We start from the raw sequence: 13,618 nt of genomic DNA on the forward strand, positions 1-13,618 counted from the left end.
AAGGGGAAGAGCTTGTTGGCCAAAGAGTTGTTGTTGTATCCTTGGTAGGCTTTGAAATGCTCTATCGGAAATGGGACATGTAGCGGAAACTAGTGGACTCCGCTCGTTGCTATGCATAGGCAAATCCCACACAAAAATGTTTAACAATCAACAACATCAACTGGCAATATAAGGGGATAAGGACCATATCTAGCATCTAAAATCTCGATCACTATACGTCGCTTATGCTGTGCCGTTTGGCTAAACAATAAGGAAACCACAGTTGTATAACAATGCAATAATTAGGGCATTGATGACACTGGCGACGATGACCGTGATGATGTTAGTATTAATGTGCATCGAATACTTACCTAATCATATCCAGTGGTACGTGATAATAAATTGTGCACTAGCCAATGACGGGATACATGACCCTGAACGTGTCAAGTAGAGGCAGAAGGTAGCAGGAGACCTTATTTCTTCTTGCTCTAGCCTGTCTAACGCAGGCAAATGATTGTCTCCATAGGGTGCTGCTGTTGTGCTTCATCAATCGTTTAATTGTAGGCTAATGCAGGAAGTGCTGCTATATTCCTCACATACATCTGCTACACGTAGAAAAGGAATAGTTCGCGTAATTATGACTAAAAGTAGATGGCAATGTACCAATTTAGTCACAATGAAAAGACACCCTGTGCTCGTATTAGTCAGTGTTAATAGATATTCGCAGTTGCACGTTGTTTTCGCATGTGTCTGATTGAAACAGTCATCATTCGGGGAAAAATAGGTAGGTAGAGGCGAGAATGTTAACGAAAGGTCGGTACTACAGGAGTTCATGCTCTTCCCAGGGAGATGCCGCTAGCGAGGCCTTCAAGAAGATGCACAGCAATAATTGTAATTAACCTAGGCTCTAAATTTTCCGCCAAAACAGCCTCTAAAACAAGCACACAGATGTTGTAGCGACGATTTTGGGTAGAACGTAGTCCCGTCCTTTGTTACATAGAGTACTATTCGATTTTAGGTAAGCTAACGGTAGTAGATAATATAGTTTTGGTGAGTATTCTAATGCACACTATACGAAAGATTATATGAAAAACTAGGCCATAGATACTAGGATCAACCAGCATTTTCAAAAAACTATACATGTCATTCTGTGTTTTCTAGTGCTTAATGGGCAGAAACCAATGCGAATATTGATGCGTAATAGTACAGTAAGAACATTCGCTTGAAAAATACTGGTTTGACGTCAAATTCTGATCGATTAATTTGAAGGTCTTTAGTGGTAAAATAATCTCGGTCTCTACTCGGACTATAGTACACTCTATGTAGACATACGAAAAGAAGATGTGCTCGTAAACTGTATGTAATATTACTAATATAGTTTGATTATCAGAACTTCTCTGCAAAAATTGCATGTGCCGTCCACCAGCGGAAAGCTTGAAGAACGAAAGACTCAGATGAAGCATATGGTCATACGATGAAAAGTATATGAGAATGGCCACACCCCTCCCTTCATCAAAAACACAACGTTGGCTCTATTTCAGCTATACCCTTCGAACAGAGTTCAAAAGATTTCCAGTTGTACTCTATCGTTTGCATGGCGTATAATTAATTTTTCATCCCCATATCTTCTGAGCTTGCAGGTGTTGCAAATATAGAGTTGGTTTTCCCATGCGTATCTGAGGGCAAAATCAGATCAAATTGTTTAGTTTAGCTTGAGTAACCCATGCAAACAACACACAGCCTCAAACAACTGATAAAGTAACTGTTTTTGGTGCTATAAACGATTGTAAGGTTAGAATTCTGTGCTTAGTAATTTTGAAACGATAGTTACGATGAAAGAGCAAGCACATACGAGTAGCTATTCTGAGCCTGGCTTCTGACCTATATGCGTTCTATAATTACTGTAATAGTAATTTAGATTTAAAACGAATGTAAACAATTGTCTTAATAAATTCTATTTATTGTAACAATAAAATAAGCGCTCACATGAAATTTCGGCTTCGATATGTAACAGAGCTAACCACAATTAATATCTGTAATGGCAATCAAAGTGAAACATATTTACTGTCTGATATGAGCTCACCACAACATAAATATGGTAGTATTTTTATAATTGTAGTTTGTACTTTATCATTAGCAATATTTTAATTGCACAATTGTTTCTTATTTTGTTCCTTGGAGTCGATGCAAATAAATAAAACACGTTATTTGTTAATACAAAGTAATTATTACTATTAGAGATTCACATGTGACTGTTAAGGTTCATAAACTTTGGTACCTCAAAAAACTATTATTAAGAAGTATTACAGTTTTTCTGTAATACAAACTACCTGGCAACATGGCGCCCGTTTCTTTGACAGTCCCTTATTGTTCAACAAAATGAAAACGTCGCAGAGCTTATATCTACTTTCAAAAATAGATTACCTGCTCTTTAATAGTGAGATAAAATGCATTTTGGGTGGTACCCATGAAATCGTTACGTCTAAGGGCAGTAAAGAGTTCAAACCAATCTTTGACGATGTATTTATCCGTACATTTCTTAGAACATACAGTAGTTCTAAAGCTGCTTTCCTAATGTGATTTAATCGTACTTGGGGAACTAGAAGTGTTTTGAAAAATGTGTACACTGTTTACATTATTGTTTAACAGTAAAATGACTGGTGTTAATTTTGTTTTTTTTTTTGTGAATTTGTTTTACCATGCATTTGAAAGAATGTTGGTGAAGGTAATAAATTAGGTTTCCGATGAAGAATCTGCGCATTATCATCATAATGTTAAAGCATATCTTAATGATAATGTTCTAGTAAAGTGAGTTGGATAAAAAGGTTTCGTAGAATAGTCTGCTTGTTACCTAGATCAATCTACACCAAAAAACGGCCGATAATGAGTGAATTAAAAGCTACAATTGGGAAAAAATGGACTGCAATATTAACAACACACGTTTGTGAACGAATAGATGACGCTACCAGCAGTGTATTGACCAGAAAGGTAATTATTCGACCTTTTTGAGACAGTCTGTAGTGTTATCTGAACGAATCGATTCCTAAGATAGCCACTGTACGTATAAAAATATGGTAAAATTTAAAATACTTTCTTTTAGAGCGTTGAAACAGATTCTTCGTCACATACCATATGCTAGAAGAAGCAATAATTATTCGATCCTTTTTAATCTATTGCTTACGAAGGCGAAAAATTTGAAATGGTTGGCTATGTCACCCATTACGAATTTGTAGAATTTGCGCAAATTCGATCGTAAAATACTCGGTCCTATTTGGCGAGGACATGAAATGCTCCAAACAAGTGTGCTACCGGCTTAATATGGGGACAACTCTCAAACGTTAAAGTCTTATCGACAAGTCCGCAGTCGCAATTAGTAGGTATGAATGTCTATGCCCGACGTCTCTTGACGAATTCAGCATTTCTCGCGGTATATATAAATAAATTCGTTATATTCAGTACATCTTATTGTACTTTTTCTTTGCATTTGACCTATACGTTGTTGATATAAAAAAAAAAACTAAAGCTAAAGAAGCAACATTGGATATGGGCTTCAGGCCTGGTGGCTAAATACCTGAAAATACGTTTCGCTACCTTGATAATGTTTCTTGCAGTCCTACTTACAGATATCCCGCCCATACAGGGACGTGTTGCCTCAATTATTATTGATGTCACAGCTTCATGGGCAACATGCTATATCTTACCTTTCGATACGTTCGGTAATTACTCATGATTAGCTCTTACTTTTCTATGCTTCATGCCTCATGACTTTCATTGTTTTTCATTGTGCCGCAGGTATCAGGCGTGTCCCTATCAAAACGTTCATGAGTTTAATACCAAGCTGTTAATTCTTCAATGAAGGAATGAAAGATCTTCAATGAAAGGGAATTTACAAAAGCACTTTTTCATACCGTTTTAAATTAATGGAACTCTCCGCTAATTTATTAATTTTTAAATAAATTAATTTATCAATTAATTACTGTGTTGGTTAAAATCATGCGTGTGTTGGTGATTTCGTGTGTTGGACAGTTAAAAAGCTGTGTAACATTTAGAAAATCACGAAATCCAAACAAAAAAAAAGCAATGATTTGGTGGAAATAAAATAATGCTATTATGTTTGTTTTATACGGTCAGACATTGCGATTTACATACCTCAACAAACGTTTATATTTTTCTTCTATTTGTTTTATCTGCTTGGCGCTAAAAGCCCACTGACGAGTTATGGGCAAACCTAAGGGCTTTATAATATTGTGCCATGTTTAATTCGTAAATGGTGTACGACAAGGGTATAACGCGATGATGACACGGTTATATTAACACAGCTTCAACTATAAAACTCATTAATGCATTACGCTTTAGAGATTTTGTTATCACAAAAAAGTAGCACATCATCCAGAAAATCTAGAACGAGCATCCTTGTTGTCAGGTCCGATAATTACACCTTCTACATCAACTGTTCATCTGCAATATTCTCTACACACTAGCGTGTCCGTTTGGTAAATAGAAGGGTCTCAGAAAGGCCGTTCTGCGGGGTCACAACGTGGAGAGTCTGCATCAATGTGTATCCAGAATTTCACAACTGTTTTTAAATTCCTGTTGTTATACAAAATAAACTGCTTACGTTTATAGTTGATTTACTTATATATCCCACCGTAAACAAAGTATCGCGATATTATGAATTATCGAGAACGCATATATTTCGCGACTTGATGCTCTCAATTACTTCGTATTGATCGTGATTCTGCGGCACTCTTTAACTACGATTATTTATTTAAAGTTTTATTCTGTGCCTATATGAAAAACTGCTTCGGGAACAAAGTTATATTAAAATATACTATTACTAGGAAAGCAAGTGCATAACAATTAGTAACTGTGCATCCCAGATTTTAAACATACTATGTACGTATTTAAACATATGGGAATACAGGAAATATATCGAAAATACAAGTATAAACGGCACATAGTATGTGCTCAATTTCACCAGAAATTCAAGAGAATAATACTACACGATCCGTAATTTTTGCCTTATGTGTCCTAAAACATGCATATAGTTCCGACTCTCTGATTAAACAGAGGTATACATTTTGTATGTGTACAAATTTATGAACATCGCACTGATATGGTATCGTATTGATATGGATACAAATTTATGATCATCTTTACTGTAGCCAAAAAAAAAAAGCCTTCTATTACATTTCGATTTTAGCACTTGGATATGTATGGAAAGAAACTATGACGTCTGAATAATAGGTTCATTCACAAAACTACTTTTTTTTTTCTAAAAAAAGTAAAGGTAGCTGAGATGTGTTATGTGCCCTTCGAGGGACTCGATAAGAAGCACAATGAGTATTTCCATTTAAGCCATTATGACTATTTTCCTTAAATGTCTGTTTTGGGCACACGGTGTAGCTGGTACATCAAAATAACTGTAACACGTTGCATTGGAATGCTTAGCTCAAATTCCGGTTGAATATAAACACAAGCGTATTATGCTACATGTTGTAAACTACACTTTAAGAAGATGAGTATTTGAATTTCTACTTTGCGACATTGTAATTGATATATATTAAATATGACTTTGCTGAGTTAATCAGAGACCAACATGCTACAGGAATATTCTAATGCTAGTGAGAAATAACCGCAAATCGACGATCTGCGGCAGAACTTAATCTCCTTCAAGGACGCCTGCGACTTCTGCTAACAAGACTTTAGACTGTGCATAAACGTACACAATTTAAGCTATTGCAAAAGAAGCAACGTGTATCTAAATTTATATTTACTATAATGTTTTATATTATGGGTTCTAGGTGATGTATTTGTTTGTATTTGTATTTGCAAGCGTGAAATAAACGTCTTCACCTTTACAAAAGACACTTAATAGTTTGTGTAACCGAAACATGAAGCACTGAGGCTTCTTGGTTACAATATGTTTCATAAAGTGCACAACTGTTCCGTAGCTTTCCCAAGTAGAACAAAGGCTTTCACATTTTACATACCCAAATTGCACGGTTATCTGTGGCCTCTAGGGCAGATTTTACAGATGTATTAGCTACTTATATTAGCTGACTCAAAAGACAACATATCTTTTCAGTAAATTTTAGTAAAATAAATCATTAATTTATATATTGGAACGAAATGAAACTACAGTTTTTCAACTTATACATGCTGAAATATTTATAGAATTGAAAAAACTACATGTCAACTTTTACTTAAGAAAGCTCACAATTCTAAATCCTTACGTATGTGGGCTACTCACTAGTACTACTCTTCATTGGACTGTTCGTTATCTCGTGCGCACAATCTAATATAAAATCACTTATTTGTCTGAAACTAAAATTCTCACATTTAGGTCACCCTTAAATGAACAGCTCATACAACACATATGAAACAAGAATATTTATTATGAGCATATTTTTACTACTTCACTTGATGATATGAATGATCTAGGCGTATTCACTTAGACTTGCATTGTATTGCAATTCGACTTGTTTTAAATATAGACAATTGAGACACATTATACTATTTGATTGCACTTTGGCATATATACTTCAACCTCAACAACTAATTTACATAGGCATAAATATCTTCTGCCCTCCGTATGAGTCGTTATTAGGTGTGCTATCTTACTACAACCGCATCTATAGGAGAACAGCTTCAAACGCGACCATCACTAAGTAACACCTCATTCCATCATACAACATATAGTCTTAGGTTTTGTTTCGTACCATCAATCATTTCATTGGCCCTGCACTTGTTTACAGTTTCATCGTAGCTACCCCTCAATGTTGAACGCTCTGTACACGACCTCTTTATATTATGTATGACATGTCATTTCGATTGCTAACCCTATCACATAAGAATAAGCATTTACGTGGATAGCTTTAATTTGAGTAAATGACGAATTACATTATTCTTAGCTGGCACATACATTCGAAGTTAACGAGTCTTTTTTTTTATAGATAGTACTTTTTGTCACTGGCAGCCAGCCGTAGCCGGGATCATTGGTCACCACCTGAACAACCATTGCTAGAGAAGACGCCATCGGTGGCAACTGCTTTTTGTCGAACTCGGTCTAATACATATTGTGAACGCACTATCACGCACGTTTACACTTACAGTTTCAAGACAGCTGTAAATGTTTTTTAGCCGCATTAGATAAGCTTCCATGTCATAATCATGTACAGGTTCGCGATGTCTTCGTATGCATAGGTCTAACATTTGTATATGTAAAAAAAATCATCCATACATCTTATGACAATGCAAAGGCTTCTCGTGCTTACATTCCATTTTTCAAATCCGACGTTGATCTATAGAGGTAACCTATAGCCTAAATATCCATCAAAGCTGCGCAGGGGATCGCAATTACTGCTTGAGAGAACAACGTAAAAGAACACAAAGTCAACCTTTCTTCTCTCTAATAAAAATAATATACACAGTACAGAGTATCACTAGGTGCCGCGTATCAGTAAGTACAATAAAACTACTACTAGTCTAACCAATTTTTTTACCAGCTGAGCACTTCATTCGACTCTGTTGTGAAGAAGTGCTCTTATTCGTATGTACTTACTCTAATAAAATACATGAAATTCTAGGAAAACGCTTGAGAACGGGTAGGTGCACGCTAAGCTTAGTTACATTCTTTTGTTTTTTAGGTGAGAAACTTTATCATGAGCTTTCTATATATAGTTTTTATATCCCAATGAAAATACAACACATTGGAAAATGAAAAAGCAGATTGGATGAGATTTCAAAATATTCCCGCATATGTAACGTTGGCATTATACTCTACGTAGTTTCCGCGCAGTTATTGCATACTTCCGGGCACGTTTGGTATTTGTATACTAAATAACGCTTCGTCTCTGAATACTAGTAGCAATCCGCTAATCAATTTCTGCAGTTTTGAACAGAGCAACTTCGCTGTTCGCATAGGTCGCAACTGACAAGGATAAAGTGAGTAAAAATATAATTATCACTGCAGACAGTTCTGATAGACTTATTTTGTGTGGCATTCTAAATGAGGAAACAACGCTTTTCAACATCCTCCACAAAAAGTTACTTTTCAAAACTAATCAGGTCTGATTCTCTTGAACAGGCTTATAATATGGCTTTGGTTTAAGCAGTAATGGTCGCACATAGTTCACTTATGGCAGGCGATGGCTTCTGATAAAAAGAAACCTACAAAAGTGAAAACAGCTTATGAAGTATTAGTGCTTAGTACAGCAAATGCAGATAACGCGATACGATTTCGAGCCAGTTTTAATTCATCGCTTAGATTTAGGTAAACAAACCGGCCGATTTTCTCACGTAGGGTTCTTGTGTGACAACTAATTAATTAAGCATTAGCAGCAACTTCTACTTAATCAAAAGCGGACAGAGTTTAGTAATATACGCACCAAGTTATTAATAACTGCGCGCTAATTTATGGTTATTTTTTATTTTTATTTATTATTAATTTTTATTATTAAAAAACCATTACTGCATGAAATCAATTGCATTAACTCATCATAAATCAACGCTAACTCGATTGATAGATTAGGTTAGATGGAGCCATCGCAAGCAGGCATCTCCGGTCAACTTCAAACACTGACAATGTTAATGGTTTCATACTGTACAGAAATAGTTGTAAAGCATTTAAGCCTAACGTTTATTGCAAGGAATTACAGTTGTAATTATATTCAGCCTAAGCCATAGCCCACAATGCAGTTCCTATCTAGTTAAGTACAAAATATAGTAATGTTTACAATCATACCGTATCACTTCATACTTGAAGGCAACATCGTGATGGTACATTATAACTTCTTTGGGTGTGAGAATGCGTAAATCGGTGCATTAAACATACAACCATCGCGACTATAAGGATTCATATGTCCGGCCCGTGGGGGATACCCCCGCTGGTGAAGTTGAACCATAATCAGGGTTTTGATTGTAGTACGGGCGCCCCTGACAGGTCCCAATTCGTACGACGAATAAGCAGCCATCCTAATAGACAATCAAATGCAAACAGAGAGAATCATGAACAAACCGAACCTAAGTCTACTTAACTCAATCATTATACACACACACACTTAAAGTTCTTTTTAAATAAACAAAGTGGTACGCTTTTTTTGACTAATTATGAACATAGAGATTCAATGAAGCTAAGTACTAAAAACAGACCAGATACTGCATATAATAATTTTCAACAAATTATAGCAACTATTTTCTAAATGATTATGAGATCTATTATAAATAATAATCTTATCCTAGAATGATTCGTGAAATGCCAATGTAAAAATTGTGACGATTAAAAAGCTCAACATGCGGTAATAGGCAGCAGTGATCCGCCTTCATTTAATGCTTTTCATATTTATCATGTTAATTTACGCTCGTAATTTCTATGCATGTGCATTTTTATTTTCATTGTATTGGCCACTACAGCTTAGCCGATAACCGATTGTTCGAAAGTGTATTTGTATTTGTAAGGAACCGTCATATATATATATAGAGATGCCAATTTACCGAATCTAAAGGCGGAATAGGTTTACTGTGAATCATTGTTTATTTCTTCAGCATAGCCAGTACTTGCACTACATGCATCCTAAACGTTTTAGTGGAAAATAATGACATACTAGGATACCCAAAGGTTTGAATGAATCTGTGCGTCTATTGAAGGTATCCTATGATAAAAAAATACTCACGACAACATGATTTGGGAGATTTGTCCAGAACCAGTGGTGAGGGAGTAGCTCAACGCCCCGTGCTCCATTCACATGTTTGTACACCGCACCTCCTCCAAAGTACAGAATTCCTATCACCAGAAGCCTATAGATGATACATATAATTTTGAATATTTTTATATAAAGATACCTTATAGAAGGCTCCATTGAACTACGAATTGTCATACTGAGTTCACACTTGAGCCTCGCCTCGGGATGTTTAAAGAATACTCGTTTGTCATTATTACTAGTCTCACGTTAGTCCATAGATAATTTTTACTAAACTGACATACTAGAGTGCTTGTCAAAGGTACATCACCTGCATTTTCTAAATTGTTTTTTTTAAAAAAATGTTTGTTCGATTTATTTTTTATGATGATAAAGCGTGGTCACATACATGGAAAAGAGCTGGCCACCTGGCCCCATTCTGCTGGGCTTTGACTCCGTCTGTTTGCAAGCGCCGGCGTACCGCACGACGAAATTGGCCTAAAAATAACATATCCATATTCTTACTTTAATCGACGTTGATCTACCTTGAAAGTATGTGTGATTTGTTTATTTTAAATTTAGTAAGCAAGTAAATTATCGAGGCTTTCCCGCCATTACTTAATTAATTTTACACTTCATTACTATATATATTCACAAAAATGCGCTCCAGAATTGAAACAACAATAGAACAGATAACTGTGGCTATACAGCGTGACGATTAGGTCTAATTTATGTCCGATTTATTGCACAGTAGAAAATAACAGAATTTAGAACCGAGTATTTTACTTCAGGAAGATAAATTAATATTGTATACCCTTCAAGACAGTAAATTAATATTGTAGGCCCCTCAGAACCGAACGACTAACCAAAAATAATTTTTATCAAAAAAGCAGAGCTGTAAAATCATTCGTATCATAAAAAAAAATTAACAAAAAAAGGATTCATAATTTCTAAATTAAAAACTCATATCAAGTGCAGATCCTTTCTTGGACGTCGCCCGTACGACTTCAACGATGACGCGTAATATGTGTATTTATTTACCCCATTCGCTACTTTTGGTATATCTGCAGTGAGTCTGGCGACTATAATTTTCTCGACTGCTCCTTGAGTTCCCCCAATGGTTTGCTTCGGGTCACATAAGAACTCAATGATCGTGTTCGTTGTTTTTGATGTATTATCATTGGATAGGTTAGCGACATAGACCACCTAAAACAAATATAAGATAAGCTTAAGGTGGGGAACAGAACTTTGAGGTATTTGTGAACTTCTGCAGACGCTTACACGAACGCAAGGGGTTCTTAAATACGATGTAATGTTCTGTTTCTAGCTCATCACTATTAAATATGGTCATACTGGTAAATAGTTTTTATTATTAATTTTCGTTAAACGCTTTTATAGCAAATACTAACAAATGGCTTCGTTTATTTAACTCATATCACGTGCGGAGTTCTATAATTTTTAAGGCTTTTTGTTTAAATATAGCTATTCTGTAATTCAAGTTAGCTTGTGGTTTTATGCCTGATATTTCATTACATTTACTTACATGGAAACGCTGATCATCAATCGAGCTCAAAGTGGGTGCGGTGTCACCCAGCACAGTTGTTTGATTTCCCTGTTTGACACAAGCGGTATTTGTGTTCGCGCACAGGTTAAAAAGCTCCCAATTATGGTGGCATATTGAGAATAAGTAAGTACAATGTTCGTCTCTTTTGTTCGGACATTTTTCACCCTGCTCCTGAACGACCCAGATTGACCTGGTTCATAGTCAAACACAAATACAAAACTGAATACTGAAATTTGATACTGTCAAATATTGATATAAAAATACAAGCGCGTAAAACCACGTTCGCGTAATGGGTCAGGCGTCTTTGTTAAATGATACACATATGCCTTACGCCGCTTTACTTTTCTGTCTTCTACGACTGTAGTGCAAGTTTTAAGGTCTCTAATTATACTCTTTTACATTTAATGTAAAACGCCGGTTGATCGCAATATGTTGCAAGTTTTGAACGGAAGCACATTTTAATTATCAAATGATATCGACTAGCCCAAAGCCACCACCAAGCGCTTACAGATTGTGCTTAATATTATCAATTCGTCTTCATTATCAAAGAAAGGACAATTATTATGTATAATCTCAGGTTAAATACCTAATGAGTTATATTAGATATATATATCCAACATCGTTTTTGTAGTGCGCTACGCGTTCTCCACGTAGGCGCATTTTTCAACTCTTAAACGTTTCAACAAATTTTACACTCAATTCGCTCCTGATATGATGCGAACGTAGATTGAAATATCATTTCGAGCAAGGCCGCAATTACTCTTCGCATACGAAGCTCGCAGATCATAGGTTAAAATCTGGGTCAACAAATAATTTCTCAAATATATTAATCGATACAATGACTAGACAACTAGTAATATAACTCTTCACGCCAGGATATAGCGGATCTTTTAACCAATTTTAAAACAATCATCTAGACTGATTTTAAGAAACTGTACATCTACTGCTGCTAACTAGTTGAAGGACAGGTTCATTCGCCTTAAACAAAAAAAAGCTGTCCATTTAAGCAGTGCTACAAAACTTCTTATTTATTCTCTAAATCACATAAAGGCCACGGTTTCTATTTCAAATAAATCATCAAATAAAAATTAACTCAATTTCTAGTGAAACGCTGGTATTTCTAATGGCAACAGTTTTAGGACCGTGTTAATCTAAATGCTTATGTTGTTGAATTTCGCTGAAATTAAGCTCAATTTTCATGCTATAGATATTGGAGCGAATCCACTTGTAAACATATAGTCAGATTCCCATAGACAGCTTCATGAGCCCAAATCAACGTGCTTGACACACCTGTTGATGCAATTAATTAGATTTCGAGATCGTAGTAACGCGTAGGAATATATAATAATCTCCTATACTGACGATGATATATACGTCAACGTTCAAGAGGCGAGTCTTCTCTCTTCAGGCAGGAAGAATCTCTAAGCGTAAGTAAAAGAAGAAGAGTTAAGACAATAGTTAGCTCTAGATATCACCATAGGTTGGATAAGGTAAAAGGAAGTACGGTTGCCACCATCAGTCGGAAATATGGTATATATTTTAAGTAAGCAAGAGTAGACTTGTCATCGAAGAGCCACGTAAAACATTACATCAGTGTTTATCTTTTGTAATAGAAATAATGTCGGCGTTGAGAAAAACACAAGTGAAGTTATACCATCTGTTTAGATAGCTTGAAAAAAACTGACAAGTAGGAACTGTTGTTCGCACTCGACTCCGGCAGTAGAGAGATAAAATTAATTTATTTCAATAAGATACAGAAATATTTTACTTGAGCGCAGTATAAAAGGCCAGTCCACAGAAAATACTTTTTAACAACAATTACAAAAAGGCGTTACATAACGTCGTCAAAAAAAACGCATAACAAAAGGACCAAACGTTTTTTAGCCAAAAAAAACGTTCGGTCCTCTTGTTGCGACTCTTTTGATGAAGCACTATATGCAGTAGTAGGACACGCATCACTCTGCGTATTTTTTCGCTTAATAACAGCCAATATCGGTTAAAATTATCCAATCAATACCACCGCCTCATTTTAGTCGAGCCCTAAAGTCCTATCGTAGAAGCAAACTACATTAACTTTAAAATGCCACAGCCAGACGATTTCAGTACCAGGTTCCACACGGCGTTTAGAATGGACCTGGAATAAAGCTTTTGTTATAGACTCAATAAAGGTAGCACACAACTACAACTCATAATTAGCATATCTAAACGTTGCTATTTTGAAAAACTCAATAAAATCGAATCATAAGCTGTTCTTCTTATTAATAAGTCCCGACAAACGACGCGGCTTGATTGTGCCGCGTGCGTTTCATGGCGTCGCCTGCAGAAAATAACCCACCGGTGCGCAAAGTTGACAGGCAAGGGAAAGCGTCTTGCGGTAGCAGTTGTCTCATATATT

General features: G+C 35.8%; 1 protein-coding gene across 1 annotated transcript in view; it reads right to left on the bottom strand.

The window, feature by feature from the left end:
* Positions 1 to 6,357: 6,357 nt before the first annotated feature.
* The window catches only part of LOC111270324 (uncharacterized), a 9,574-nt gene continuing 2,313 nt past the window's right edge, over positions 6,358 to 13,618 (bottom strand). Inside the window, exons 2-6 of the mRNA XM_022850490.2 lie at positions 11,203 to 11,413; positions 10,701 to 10,865; positions 10,069 to 10,157; positions 9,654 to 9,777; positions 6,358 to 8,955 (exon numbers count right to left, since the gene is read on the bottom strand). Coding sequence (XP_022706225.1) covers positions 8,827 to 8,955; positions 9,654 to 9,777; positions 10,069 to 10,157; positions 10,701 to 10,865; positions 11,203 to 11,413 — 718 coding nt within the window. The 3' untranslated portion in view covers positions 6,358 to 8,826. The remainder of the gene's footprint in view (positions 8,956 to 9,653; positions 9,778 to 10,068; positions 10,158 to 10,700; positions 10,866 to 11,202; positions 11,414 to 13,618) is intronic.

The sequence above is a fragment of the Varroa jacobsoni genome, unplaced genomic scaffold (genome assembly GCF_002532875.2).
Source record: "Varroa jacobsoni isolate VJ856 unplaced genomic scaffold, vjacob_1.0 scaffold_1463, whole genome shotgun sequence".
Classification (NCBI taxonomy): domain Eukaryota; kingdom Metazoa; phylum Arthropoda; class Arachnida; order Mesostigmata; family Varroidae; genus Varroa; species Varroa jacobsoni.